Source organism: Ixodes scapularis, unplaced genomic scaffold (assembly GCF_016920785.2).
Source record: "Ixodes scapularis isolate PalLabHiFi unplaced genomic scaffold, ASM1692078v2 PGA_scaffold0__279_contigs__length_252992795, whole genome shotgun sequence".
Lineage (NCBI taxonomy): Eukaryota > Metazoa > Arthropoda > Arachnida > Ixodida > Ixodidae > Ixodes > Ixodes scapularis.
Genome location: NW_024609835.1, coordinates 243,793,370 through 243,808,559, shown reverse-complemented (window position 1 = coordinate 243,808,559; position 15,190 = coordinate 243,793,370). Strand labels below are relative to the sequence as shown.

Here is a 15,190-nt window from a genome sequence, read left to right as displayed (position 1 = left end):
CGAGTGGTTGGCCGGATATTAGTGCGTGCATCGCGCGAACACTGTTAGCGCAAGCAAACGATCACCGTTTTATTCAGTTTTTCTTTTGTTCGTTAGACTTGAAAGGCTATTGTCTTAACTAACACTGTCGTGTGATATGTTCATTTTGAACATTACCAGAAGAGGGAAAATATTGTGCCCGTTGTTGTTTTATGAAAATAAAATACGAAAACAGCGCCCACGTCATCTTCGCGCTAACAATACCGCTCCGTCGCTGCGCGGCACTCTTAGCGCGGATAGCACATCCCCGATTTTTCGGTTAGTGCTCCACATATTTACTTCCCAACTGCACTCGAAGAAAAAAAGTTGTAGTCGGGTACATCGGGCGCACATGCTTCCCTTTCCTGGAAGACGCGCCCTCCGTTATACCCAGCCAGTGTACTTGTACACCGACCATAACCCCCCTTCTCTACCTTAAAAACCTATAGGTGTATCAATGCACTCAGCTTAGTAAACCGCCACGCTAGCCACGCTTCCCGATCAGCTTGTGCTTGAATCGGATAAAATTGGATATTTCAGGCTTTGTGTTTTGGAACAGCCTAAACAAGACATCTCTCATATCTTGATTAAACTTAAGCTAGTCTCAGTAATGTTTTATATAGGTGCTAGGATACTGATTTCCTGGGCCAAGGAAAGCTAACAGCTTCGGTTAATACCGCAACGGGAACGTTCAAATCGAACGACACGTAAAAGAGAAAGAAAATGAACATCTCGACCTAGATGTGCAGAACGCTGGTTTTGTTGTTAACAACGTGGTTGTTGGCAGGCGGTGGGCAACGCCGTGACGCTATTAGGGAGTTTTAAAATAGCGCACGCTAAAGCTTTGTGTGCGCAAAAAATAGCATCGTCGCCACTGCGCATGCTCCGAACGCAAACCAGATTTTGCGCTTTGCGTGCGCAATTTTAGCGTGCGCTATTTCTCGGAAATAGCGTGCGTACGCAAAGAGTCTTTGCGCTTCTCCAAGGAGGATTCGTGATGAGAAGTTGGCTAAAGGTTGGCTAAAGCCAAGACGAGCAGAGTTGAAAAAAATGGCGGCATCCTCGCGACTGCGATTTTCAATACGGGACGACATTGGACTCGGTTTGCAAACGATCACCGACAGCTTGATGCTTGTGACGCGCGAACATTTCTCGGCGAAGGTACGATGTGCGAAGGTCAGTACAACGAGACCTCTCTTGCCGAGGCGACGCAAGCGGACACGACCGGTCAACCGCTCGCGTCGCATTCTCACGTTTAAACGAATCTAAAATAATACTCTGGACCAAAAAACTTTTTTTCTTAAGTTACAGCGTTTCGTGTGTGAAATAAAAATTGTGACGGTATCTTGGTGGCGTCGCAAGCGCGAGATGCTTGCGCTTTTGCGTCGCGACGGAGAAACGCTATTCTAAAACTCTCTCGCGTCGCGTGCGCTAATACAAGCGCTAAATTTAGCGCTCGCGTGCACTAAAATTGCGTACGTTATCCTAAAACTCCCTATTGACGCTATCGTGGTGATTGACGCCAGTGATATTCGGCAGTCTTGGGTAGTAACGCGTTACTAGTAACGCGTTACTGTAACTTCGTTACTTTTTTCGTAACTTGTAACTGTAACGAGTTACTTTTTAAAAATGTAACTTGTAACTGTAGTTCTATTACCTTTTTCTGAGGTAACGATGAAAGTAACGACGTTACTTCTGTCGTTACTTTCCAGTGTTTTATGAATAATATATCACTGAACGAGGGGGTGCAATTTAACCATTCCTTGCACTTTCCAAATCGTCTATTCCAACATTTCGAGTGTCAAGCATGCCTTGCACAAAGTTGTGAATACGTTCTTTCTCACGAGTCACGACCCGAATATAGCCACGTGTAGATTTTATGAAAAAAAGATATCTTGTTATCTTTAAGCACGCCTTTGTCTTTGTGACTGAACACTTACATCTTAGTTTCTTGAAGCTCTATCTATGTTGTGGTTTTTCTTTTTTCTGTGCGAACGCTTTTAATCGGGTGAATCAACCGTGAAACAAAAATACACGTGGAGGGCACTGCGCATGTCTCGTATTTTGATTTGCGCCACTACTCTAGCATGGAAACTTTCAAACACTAACTTCGAGACGCAACTGCAGCTTAGTTACAATATGAAGTAAAAAGCGTACTTTTTAATTTTATGTAATAGAACGTCGTGAGGGGCGTTTTCTAGTTTTCTTCTCATTTTTTTGTGTTATAGAAAAGTAACTGAAAAGTAACGTCGTTACTTTTTAAAAGCAACTGTAACTGTAACGAGTTAATCTTTTGTTGCGGTAACTGTAACGGTAACTTCGCTACTTTTTTCTGAAAGTAACTGTAACTGTAACGAATTACTTTTTAAAAGTAACTTACCCAAGACTGATATTCGGACGTACTACACAGTAAAAGTTTTTACACCTTTAACGGTGTAAAGGGGTGTTGTATCAAATTACACCCTTGGCTACACCCTTTTAACACCCTTTAACGCCGAATTTATTTTTCAGTCGACTAAAAAAATATGTTTTTGCTGGAATGTGGTGCTTAAGGTGCTCTTAAAAAGATACAAACATTGTGAATTGTGACGGGTACCCTATTTGGCTAAAAGAGGTATGTCGCGAATTCGCAACAACAGGCCACGAAGTCAATAATTTCACCACGCCATCTGAATAAAATTTATTTTTTTCACCAATAATATTAGCGTAGTAAAAAAAGAAGTCTCGAAAGGAGTGGAACAAACTTTTGCTTATTGCGTTCCCAGAACAAACAAGCAGCGCAGAAAGTACCTGGCTTCTACTTTATGGCTGATGGAAATCAAAGAAGCAGTTGGTATTCTTGTTGAGGCAAAGATGTGCGTTGCATTTGCTGCACATTACGTTGGTATGTCCCTTGCAACCAGGTTTCTTGCACCGCTGTCTCGTGTCTTTGACAACCGGCCAATGTCCTGTGCTGTCCGTGCGGACGTCCTCGTTGGGGATGTGGCTCGTGGGTCCTCGTCGCTTCTTCATTTCGAGTTGAGCTTGAAGAGAGCCGGACGGTCGTCCCCGCTTCTTTGAGGAGAGGTCCTTTCCTTGTTTGCAGAGAGCTTCCGCAATTCCAAGCCGGAATTTCAGCAGGTCTCTCTGCTTATTCTTTGGAACGCCCAGTGACTGACAGTCTCGTCGGTAGAGGAGCCAGCTCACAACAATCACCATGTCCAAAAAGTGAAAAAAAACCTTGAGATAAAATTTTTTTGACCTCAGCTGGATCCGATAGTATGCTATCAGTGCATCAAGGAGATCAACACCTCCCATGTACTTGTTGTACGTAGCAACTGCGCTAGGACACTCAACCTGGACAGACTTCTTTTCACGCCTATCCCACCTCATGACAGTGGAGACGGGTTGTGCACCGGCAAAGGTACTTGCAGTGGTCACCGATCGGTTGTCGTACCACTTGACAACGATCACCTTCTGGTTATCCACCACTGCCTCGTACTCTTCTGCACTTCCTCGTCCTCTCTTGCGGAGTTCTGTGTCCGTGGCCATTTTGCAACCCTGCAGTCGATTTGCACGCACGGTACCAAGGGCATATATGCCTCTTTGTGCCAAAGTCACGAGAAGCTTCAGAGACGTGAACCAATTGTCAAAGTACAGAAGGTGGCCCAGTTGAGGCTGCACGCACTGAGCCAGTTTTATGACGATGTTACCACTTGCCCCGATGTCAGGAAAACCCGGCACTTGATCGATGTGGCCAGTGTACACGTCAAAAGAGTGTACAACACCCCTGGAGTCACAAAGCATGAATATTTTGTAACCCCACTTGTGAGGCTTCTTGGGGAGGTATTGCTTGATGCTGGAGAGCCCTTTGAAGGGAACCATCTGTTCGTCCACACAGAGGCATTGTTCCTGAGGAATTTCCTCGAATTTCGGGAGCAGCATCCCGAGAAGCGGGCGAATCTTGAACAGTCTATCCTTCGGGGAGCTGTCGGCTGGTGGCATGCTGAGGTTGTCGTTGAAGTGCAGCGAGGATTTGATCTCCTCCCACCTGTCGCGCGTCATAATATCGGCCACAACTGGTAGTCTGCATTCAGCTGACCAGTACAAACGAGATCGTGGTAGCTGGAAGATCGACATGTAGACAGTGCAGCCTAGAAACTGCTCAAGTTCCACCCGGGACAAGGCTAGAGGCTTATTCGGGTTTTGCTGTACTGCATAAAGATTGCTCTGCTGCACAATTAGATTGAACACGTTGTCGTCGAAGAATCCCTGGAAGTACTCGATTGGGGACCTGACGGCCTCGCTCTCATGCGCAGCGCCTTTCCACTGAGGAACGTCATTACTCAGAGATGAAGATGTTTTTGACCAGTGCACTGGCCGATTCACTCCTTTCGAGGAAGCTGGCACCGATTCTTCCTCTTCTTCACTTTCTTCGCTTGTGTCATTATCGGGGGGTGCGTTGAACTGTTGGGGAGGGTTGTAGTCCGCATCCTCATTGTCAGTGTCACTTAGGCAGCTGTCGTCGCTTCCGTCTTCGGGTGGTAAACGCGCCCTACACGGAATTTTCTTCTTCCCATAGAAGGAGCGAGCGTCCATGACCTACAATATATAAAGTATGGCTCATTAAAACTAAGTGGTAGGCCAGAAATATTTTTTTTGTTTTAGATTAGCCAAACTGCGACTTGCAAATCACTGAATGCCGAGTGTCGCAAATTCGCGACAAAGCGAACAGAACATCTTATTTTCTGAAAGACCTCAGTATTAAAAGGATGTGTGCTTTGTGCAGTTAGTTGGGACCACATTTAAGCTAGAAACATTTTTAAAACGACAACTTACCTCTCGATTACGCTAGAAGGACAGCTGGGAATTCGAAAACCACGTGCTCTGAAATCTTGTCCACCGGCAAAAGTTGTTTACGGCGCAAAGTACATCGGGCGGCCGACAGATGGCGCAAGCATACCGTGGCGCTTCGGTAGGTACGTCGCGATTTCGCGACAGTCGGCGCGGGGCTCATAGATGACGGAAAGATTTTATACAGTGAACTAAGTGGTATGTCGCGAATTCGCGACATACGTCCTTAAAGGGTTAACACCCTAAAAACTAGGAATACAACCTCGTAATTTTACCGAAAAGGGTGCTGTTTTGTGTTACACCCTACATTTAGTGAAGAATGTGAGAAGGGTGTAGAAGAGGGTGCTAAATAAATAATGTGAAATGGTTTTGGAAAGCTTATATATGGCTCTGTCCATAATGTACAGGTAAGATTTCTGCTTGAAAAGCAACAGTTGTTAGCAGTCTAGTTTTTTTATAATGTCAGTTGTAATTCATGCAAATAGCTGATAATAAAGTGCTCTTTTGCATACAAATTTTATGTTTGCAAACAAAATTTTATGTATGAGTTCATATTTCATTTTCTTTCAAATCACTCCATGATCAAAAATTGGAAAGTAGGGTGAAATGCTTTATACTAGCATTTTTTACAAATATTTATTGATGGAAGTGTACAGTAAAAAAAATCAGTTAGTCTCGAGCTTATATCTGGCAACATGAAATCAAAATATAGTGAAAATGTTTGACAAATATTAATGACATGCTGCTAGAACATGTCACATGACCACGTCAACCTGAGTAAAATATTAATTTGAGAAAATGGTGACATGCACAAAAACTCACACACATAAAGAGGCAAATCCCATGATAAACCAGTCAGAGATATCCCATACAAAAATGGCCTATGGGCGTCTATGGAAAATTCAATGGCATGCTATCACCCCCGTAGCTCTGCATGGTTAGCCTTAGAAATTTATAGATACAGCTACAGCCAGCTATAGAAAAGTTTAGGGCCCTGTATCTAAAGACTCAGGGCTATGTTTCAATAACAACAACAACAACAATAATAATAATAGTAATAATAATAATAATAATAATCAATAAGTTAGTGTTTTAACAGAGTCCAGGGATATCCAATTGTTCTTCTTGCGGGCGCAGTGCAATAGAACGCACAAACAGACGCTTGCGCGCTCTCAGTCGCACTCATACACGCGCGGACGCACGTACACACGCATGCACACGCGCAAACCCACACCCGCGCGCGGACGCACACGCACGCACAACCAGAGACGCACACACGCATGCACGCGGACGCATCCACACGCGCGTGCACAAACACGCACGCGCATGCACGCACACACACACAAACAATTACGACGAAGGAATCGTTGCTTAAGTTAGTTTCGGTTTCGGTTTACACAAAAAAGAAACAAATAAAGTTTAAATAAAACCTAAAATTTATTCACTTTTTGTAATGTTTTACTATATTATTTTATGGAGATTCTTATTGTTACTAATATAATAATAATTTGCTTAGTATCGTTCTAAAAAATAACAATAAATAAAAAGGAAAAGAGGCTCTTGAAGACTGCGCAAGGCAATCGCTATTGCAATCAGCTTCCGTTGGGTGCGGTTGAATGTTCGTTGAAGTTCCAGAGGCTTCGGAAATCTCCTTCTTTTTCACGTTTTAGCCGTTTTTGTGGATATTTTAGATATCTTCCTTATGAATACCGTCTTCAAGAATAGCAATCGATGACGTAGAGCTGGGAGACGCTGCGTCTTGCCAACGCCCGTAAGTTCAGAACCGCTCAGGCACGACTAGTGCAAACGCCGGTAAGAAACTTTCTTTTGTTTCTGCGAAGTGGGCTGCTGTTTCAAACTTTGTCGTGTACCGTGCATGTGCTTGCTAAGCTATGCTTGATTCTAACTATGCTTCTGCCCTGTGTTATTTCGTTATTTGAAAAGAGCGCATCTTCTTCAAAACCTGTGGTTCGCTCCGCAGTGTGAGAAAGATTACCGTACGGCGGAACCGTGGGCCAGAGCCGCCGTGGGCATGTTCTGGGCGCCGTCGTGCGGCGCTCGTCCGACGACGCTTGTGCGGAGCGTTCAAGTGCCGTCTGACGGCAGTTCAAGCATTCAGTTGCCGTCCCAAAGTGTTAATCACAGGTCATGCTAGTTCTGACGTCTTGTCCTAACAGCCGCTCGCCACCGATTTGTTTCATAAAGCGGGAGCCAGAAAAACACTACAAGAGCGAGCATGCAGCATGATTTTTTGCATAAGCTAATGCCTGTGCCGTAGAGACGCGCGGTCTCTTCGTCATATTTCCGAGGGTAAAAGCGCTAAAAACAACGGACAAACAACGCCCTGTGTTGTTTGTTTCTTTTACTTGTCCGTTGTTTTTAGAGCTTTTACCCTCGGAAATTATGTCTCTTCTCGTTTGCCGAACCGGCACACTTTTTAAGTTTACGATTGTGTGATGCAAAAAACAAAAGGAGTTTAGATGTCACGTTCTTTAGTAGTGGCGAAAGCCCTTACAAAAATCGGAGCAGCTAGAAAAAGTAAAAACATAAAAAAAGGCGCAAAAAATTAACTAATGTCAAACCTGAATATTTGATGGAGTTCAAAATCTACCACCGTTCCAACTCGCCCGGTTATTCTTTCTGTCAAAGAATAATAGCCAATAGTAATAAACAAATAAATGCCAACTATTAATTGGTTACAAAGTCGTAATTGGCGCAGTGCAGCCCTACGCTACTCTACTCTTTTGATGATATCAGGTAATGTGCTAATGTATAGGGCAGTTCATAGCAACCATTTATGCCCGACCCATTATATTGAGTTTTTTCTTTATATAAAAGTTATATGAAAAAAAGTGCTCTTCCTAAATTAAGCCGCACCACTGTATGTACAATAGCGTGTAACGTTTATGTATGTTCTCAGCAAAAGAAAATGATGCATTAAAAAAAGGCCAATCATTTTCTTTCCTCTCTGTTAGAGCTCCTTTCATGTATATGCAAAATGTGGGTGTCTACGTCTGAAAGAGTGGAATTGACATTTCCTGCAGGGCTGGAATGCCTGACTCAGTTTGGCTAGCAGCTTGAAACCTATGGGAACCTGGGGAACTGAACCACAAGAGTGAGAGTGACACCCGCGTTGCACTTCCTGAACGATGGCACCATGAGGAAGGGGGAGCTGCCCTAAAGTGAATGCAATAGCAGGTGGGTCGTTCCAGTGAACCCCTATACAGATGATACCAAGCAGAAAATTATTAATAAATGTGTTATTAAAAACATGGAATGTGAATGGCACGGACAAGAAGGAGGAGATCAAAACAGCGCTGTGTTGTGTTCATATCCTCCGTTCCCATATTCTTCATGATTTCTTTTCAATAATTGGCTACTAACTAGTCCAATCATCAGCACTAGTCAATAAAAGTATGGTGCTATTTCTTAATATGCGTTAACACCGTGCTTGCAGTTGAATCCTACAGTCATTTATTAATAAACAAAAACGACGGTGCAAGCAAGCTAAACAGGCTAAACACATAATTTATTAAAGACGGGTTCTCTGAAGGATGACAGAAACGCAGAGAAGTATCAAACACAGCTGAGTATTAATGGGCAAAAAATGAATAGGCGACCCAAAAAAGAAAACGTAAGGAAAGACATGAAGTCAATCTTTACAATTTCTCTTCTGCTTGCCACCACTTTACAAAGGGAATTCCTTCCTGGGCGTTAAAGCATTTTACTGTTCACAACCCCTGACATGCCCAAGGACAGTAAACATAAAAAACAACCTACTAACATTTGAGTAAATGTGATTGAACAAACAACAGGGAACGCCTTGAGCTTTCAACCTAGGAAATAAAAAAAATGTGCACAACATCAATATTTAAAAAAAAACAGACAGACGCATCACACCTGTTTCTAACAAAAATACAGTCCAAGAAACTTCTTCCACTCGATGGCAAAACACAAGGAAGGCACTAATAGATTTCTAGGTTTCATCATTGTTAGTGATTCTTTCAGTATACACTTGTGGTCACTATCTTTAGTCAAAATTATTTCATCATCATCATTCATTAACTCATCATCACAGTTGTGTTCTTTAAAGGGGTACGGAAACAAAAATTGAAATATTCAAGTTTCGTTCGGAAGTGAGTCAAGCATGACGGATAATAACCGTAAATGATAATCGCACGTTTGTATTTTGAACGACTGGCTATATTTTTCGTTCCAAACGGTGCACTCGAACGAGTGCTCGAAGAGACGCGAACGGAGAGCGCGATGTGTCATGGGATATCCGGCGCAAACAAAAACAGAAAGAAAAGATTCCCCGCGTTCGTGGAGTAGCAAGGCAGGCGTGGTTATGAGCTTTGCCCTTGGTGGCGTTGTCAGCGTTGTGGTGGTGTCAATAGCGTCAGCGCGTTACAACCGAGCCGTTCAAAGTACCCGTGGCGTGACGAGCGTGTGGCTGGCCCACGTGGGCTGGCCCAAGGAGCACGTAGCTTCCACAACACTGTCAGCTTAGGGCTGAACGGGATGGGGAAAGCAACTTTTGTTCGAGTTTAGAGCGACGGGCTAATCTTCTAGGGGGAGAATGGCTGTTTCCGGTTGCACGAACGAGGGTCCGAGAATGAGGAGAGTCCTTCCTTTCCGTCTTCTTGGACCGTTTGGTACAATGCGCAATTTGTGAGTCGAGCCAGGAGGAAAGCTAAGAAAGAAAATGTTAAAATTCCAAAGGGCGGCGCTGCTCCGAAGGAATCTCCTACGTCACGACTACGTAGCAAGCTCCTCAGTGTTGCTAGATTACCTCCCAAATAGGCTCCGCATGCAATCCCCAGGTGCACATTGAGAGATTGTTTATTTAGCTTTAAAATTAGTTTTCTTGCGCCTTTCAACGGAAGACTGTTCTTTTTGAGGTTAGTGTGCAACATGCAACACATTCAAGCTAGAAAATGAGCGCTGAAATTTCGTTTCCCAACCCCTTTAAAGGAGTAGGGAAACGAAATTTCAGCGATAGCCAATTGTTCAAAATACAAACGTGCGATTATCATTTACGGTTATCATCCGTCATGCTTGACTCGTTTACGAACGAAATCTGAATATTTCAATTTTTGTTTCCGTACCCCTTTAATTAAGGCCACACAATTATTACTTTAGATCACGTGTTTTGACACAGCTGATTACAGATCCTTATTTTCTGCAACATTTATACTAAGTTCAATCGGTCCTTAATGCAGGGTTTTGTCGCATGAAGTGTTCTATGAGTCGAGCGAGAATTTCTGGCGGTCCTTAGCACATGTCGTGCTGTAGACTTATGTATTACTGGCTTTTCTTTGTTACTTTGTGGGATATGGCAAGCGGTATTGAATTTATTGCAGGTCCCAGCTGCACCAAGCGAGTAGACTCACCGTCAAAGAGCGCAAGCTGCTATCTTCAAGCCGCGCAGAGTGTTCTATTAGGTGAGCAATCATGTCTGGCAGTCTTTGGTACATGCAGTGCTGGGGGTTTATGTAAAACTGGCCTTGTCCGTTTGATGCAGTTTTACTTCAGGAAAAAGTGGACCTCTATAGTGGGATGGTGCACGGCTGCATGCACATGCACCCGGTATTTATTATATTTATATATACATAAATACAAAGCTTTCTGTTTTGATTCAAAGTAAAAAAAAAAACACGGCGTGAGTGTTACTTGGATGTTGACTTCAATGTGTGTTTGCGGGGCTCAGAGGACATTACATGAGGGGAAAATCCTTAGCAGTATGTTATTCAAAACTAATTAACCAAAATTTATAATAATGGTTTTATGGGGTATGTTTCAATTCTAGTTTCAAAGGCAGTGAATATTAAAGACTAACACAATTGACACAATTAGCGAATGGCAACAAGTTTCGAAATATTCAGTGCTAAAAATCTGTCTTTTCGTCGCCCAATTCCAAAATCTTGCGCTCAGAATGCCTCAGGATGTCGTGCGGACCTGGCTGCTTCGGACGCACCTTCACTATCCTGGAAGTATGACGCCGATGCTTCCGCCAAGGACACACTCTCCAGATAGTGACGACGTACCCGGTATGACTAGGGGACTCTTCTGCCTATTATTAACGGCACGAAATGTTGAGCTCAAGCTGAGCACGGTTTTTGCATCGGACATTAAAAACTCAAAAGTTGGACAATGAATGCCTCCAAGCCGCTTGGCTTTTTGTGAATGGTTTAATTAGGGATAGCCTTTAATATCGACTGGCTTTTAACATTGCAGTTGCAACATGGTCCGTAAAGCCATGAGTTACAAAGCTAACAGATTTTGGTCAATTAGTCAACGTACTGTGACAGTTATCCCCTTTACTAATGTCCGCCGAGTCCCTCGAACACGTAATGAAGACATCGACAGAACTCTCACGGCCTTTTTTTAAAACTTTGTTAGCTTTCAAATAGAATGCTGTGCAAAGTGTATACACGTAAAACGACTTGTAGAATGTAATCATGCACATAATTGTTACAAAACTTTGCTTTTCACCCAACTAAGTATTGCATTTGTCATTGCAACCTTCCAAACATAAGCAAAGCATCCAGTTTGGTACTCAAAGTGTATTCTATTCGGCAATAAATCAACGGACTACTACTTGGTTCGCCTTTGGCTGCATTGTGAAAATAATAGGCATGTGCGAATCATGGATTTTGGCTTAAAATGGATAATAATTTGAGCTTATTAACTTTTCAGTTGAAGGTCACATAGTTTCTGCACCTCTCTCCAAGCCCGTGAATTCTGGGTCCGTTTACATGAAGTCATCCAGCAGCCGCAGATTACCTTTTGGGCAACCGAGATTGCTCTTCTCTTGACGCAGACAGCTCATTGTATATTTTGTCAGAACACCTTTGTCTGTCACGGATTCGAGGGGTGCATTGAGGTGCAAACGCAACAATGTATCATAGATAGCTGTAGAAATATATTATCACGAGCACCTTTTAATGTGTAATCACCCCCTCCACCGTTGAAAACCGCAGCCGTCAACTTCGACACGCTGCATGCTGGATTCTTGCTGCACCGGTTGGTGTTCGGACGGGGGAGTTCATATTGCCGGCGACTGTACTTAAAATGTAGCCCTTGAAAATTAATTTCTACAGCCACATGCGAAACATTTTTATGTTGGCTGTTTTCTGTAACCTTTTTCTTTGGGTTTTCCGGTGTAGAGGAGGCGGCAAAAAAATTAACATTGGCCAAGCGACAAATATTGGCATGTACCGTTATGGTCAGTCGGCAGCCCTATACGGTTCATAAATGCAGGGTGGCGAGGTGAGAAGGGTGCGTCTGTGGCAAACATAGATTGTAGCACCTAAGCTCCCGTCTTCTGTCGGTGTTTGTCCCTTTTTTTGCAACTTGATTTCCCTTGGCTATGTTCGCTGATACCGAAAAGAACCCATTATCGCACCCAATGAACGCTGGCGCCCGATGACACCGCCTGACAAAGCGTGTCTGCCCAAACGTCCCTGCTTTTTGCCTTCTTTTAGACATATTGTTTCTCATCTGTGCATTTGTTGGTGGCCTCTTACCCATACAATAACCTCAAATGTACACAGGAAGGCTGCTGTCAGCAGAAAGAAAACCGGCCGCTGTAGAAGTTAAAAGTGAGAACAAAACAAAAAATCACTCATTGCGAAAATAAACCAGTGATGCGTCGGATTTTTCCGTGGCTTTTTTTATCTCCAAACCTGTCAGCTTATTCCTAACAATAAATGATAGATACATAAGTCTAGCAGCGTATCATAATATATCGCAAACGTATTTCATTACTGAAACACAAATAGATTTCGTAAATGCATTTCGGTACAGAAATAGAGATACTCACAAGTGCCCCTAAGATTACATCGCAATGCTTGCATGTTGTGATGTTGCCCCGATTGTAATTCCTCATTCGTTTTATATTGCTGCAGACGCCCGTTACTTGTTCCAACATAAGCACTGTATGCCTGTGTGGAGGCTGATGCTCATGGCGTTAACTGCAGCGAATAATAGCAGTTGACAAGAGCAAACATGTTTTGGACTTCTACATTAAAATATGTTTTGCTTTATCCTTTTACCTAACGCAGGACGAGAACACCCCACCGGCACCATGCGTCCTCTACAACAAGCAAGAGCTGAACGATGCAGACTTTCTTCACCTTGTTGAGGATCGTGAGCGCTTGTTTTCCGTTTTTAATGCAGAAGAGGGGCTGTGCATGTTGTTGGCAGCATATTGGCTTTTCAGCATCCAGTACGAATGCAAGGCCTCCAACACACTGGTTGCTCTGGAGAGGATTTTCCTTGGCTTGAGCGACACCAATCCAAGGACAGTCGTAATTAAATTTTTGAACAAGGTTTGCAGAAAGGTATGTGGTTGAAGAGATGTTTTGTGAGCCGTTTTAAAAGCGTATAATCCACTTTTCTCGCCAGTATTATCAGGTTAATTTTTATTTTGCTTCCAGAACGAATGATAGAAGGTTTTATGGAGGCATGTTTTCTTTTTCTTTCTTTAAATGTTGAGCACTTTCTGTTATAACTAATGCTGACCTCCTGTAGACGAGGTGCTTAGAATTTAGCTGTACGAGTTCCTTATCCATAGTCGTCTTCCAGAACTTTATCATTTTCTTTGTACGTGAGCAAGAGGATAGCGTCTTCTACTGAAACGTTTGCTTTTTTGCCGTAGAATGCAAGTTCATTCTGTAATATTTTTCATTACATGTTTGTAGATAGCATTCTTTACTTCATGGAATGGCATACATTGTATTTCCCATTTCTCAATGTTCAATCAATTTTCAATTTAACACATTCTAATTGATGTCATAATGAGCTTCACCTAATGAAATACTGCTGTGGTTCAGTCAAGGGCTAAACCACCCCCCTCTACCCTACTTCCAATTAGTAAACAGATGCGCGTAGGAGACAAGTGATAAGCGAAGCGTGTTGCCTGCAATCCTCTGAGACAAACAAAACATGTCACTTGATCTCCAAACAGGAAAGCTTTACATGCTTCGTTTGTGGCAGACCATGATGTTCACAATGGTTCAGCTGTGCAGTGCGATGCTTGGGACCACTGCTTGCTCACTTAGAGTTTGAGAAAGGGGGGTGCCATAACACTTCCCAAGTGCCCACGGGGTTATGATGTGGCTTGCAAGGAGCTCTTTTGTATTTCTTCTTCATGAAGTGAGTTGTGTTTAGTGTCACTCAATATTTCTTTATCACGTGCCTCGTATGTGGTGATGTGGCAATCCCTCTAAGTGAAAAAAGTGTAAATATGTTCAGTAAACATGATAAGCTGTAAATCATATAATAATAATATAAGAATATGCAATACCATATATGATTTTCGTACAATTTACAAGTTCTGATATGTGTATTGGACACATTCCAATGAAATGTTCACTGGGGTCTATATTTCCTTTCACACTTCGTCCGAGCGCGGCGGGCGCTACCAGCCAATCCAGCGTCGAGAGAGCGTCATGTGACCTTGAACTCTACATAACCAAAACGTCGCATCATACTCTCCCGGCGCCAGATTAGCTGGGGTGGCCCAGCATCCACTGGGCACCCCAGCAGGTGCCCATTTCATGCCAAGCACTTTTCACCAAGGGTGTTACCAAGCACCCTATGTAAAGGGTGCTTGCCTGAACGCCATAAGGGTGTTAGCCCAGGGACAAGCTGATTTACACCCTTAAGTGTGTAAAAACCTTTACTGTGTACTCAAGGCTTCTCTTTCCCATTAGTGCCAGTAAGCTTGTATAAAGTGAAAAATATTGTAACTGAACAGTAAAGAGTTTTAGTAGATCGCTCCCATGACTCCGATAACGATACCCGATACTCCGCCACCGCCTCCCTTGCGCATGCATGGTATCGTTATCGGGGCTATCGGAGGTATCGGAACGACCTACTAAAACTCTCTTGTTGTACTGTCCCTTCACCTAAAGTTACTTCTTTTTATTTATTTTTACTGCTGCACTACCGGGGGATCTTAATGGTGGAACAACATACCATCCCTGAACCTACGACGACTGGAATGGTGGTCGCAACCAGCGTCGTAAGACTTAGTACTCAAAAAGTCCAATAAATATTGAGTAGCCTTGCAGCAGCTTCGTGCGTCATTACTATGTAAGAGTTTCTGGCGTTGAGTTCTAAAACTTGACCTCCCGAAACTCTTGACAGTCTTCTGAGGCACACTGAGGCAGTCTGTGATAAATTATGTATTAAGTGTATAACTACAGCCACTTTCGGCCAGTGACTGGCCGAAAGTCAATCACCAGTGGCTGGCCGAAAGTGACTGGCCAAAGGTGAATGGCAAGTCACTGGCCTAAAGTGAATGACTAGTCACTGGCCAAATGTGAATGGC

The 15,190-nt window shown here is 43.3% G+C and overlaps 1 protein-coding gene across 1 annotated transcript; it reads right to left on the bottom strand.

The window, feature by feature from the left end:
• Positions 1 to 2,820: 2,820 nt before the first annotated feature.
• LOC120845391 (piggyBac transposable element-derived protein 2-like) lies at positions 2,821 to 4,596 on the bottom strand. Its single transcript, XM_040217202.1, has one exon. It carries the CDS (start codon positions 4,594 to 4,596, stop codon positions 2,821 to 2,823), a length of 1,776 nt encoding a protein of 591 aa, XP_040073136.1.
• Between the last annotated feature and the right edge of the window lie 10,594 nt (positions 4,597 to 15,190).

Excerpts from the sequence above, each read along its gene's own strand:
- LOC120845391 (XM_040217202.1), bottom strand. The coding sequence starts at position 4,596 with ATGGACGCTCGCTCCTTCTATGGGAAGAAGAAAATTCCGTGTAGGGCG.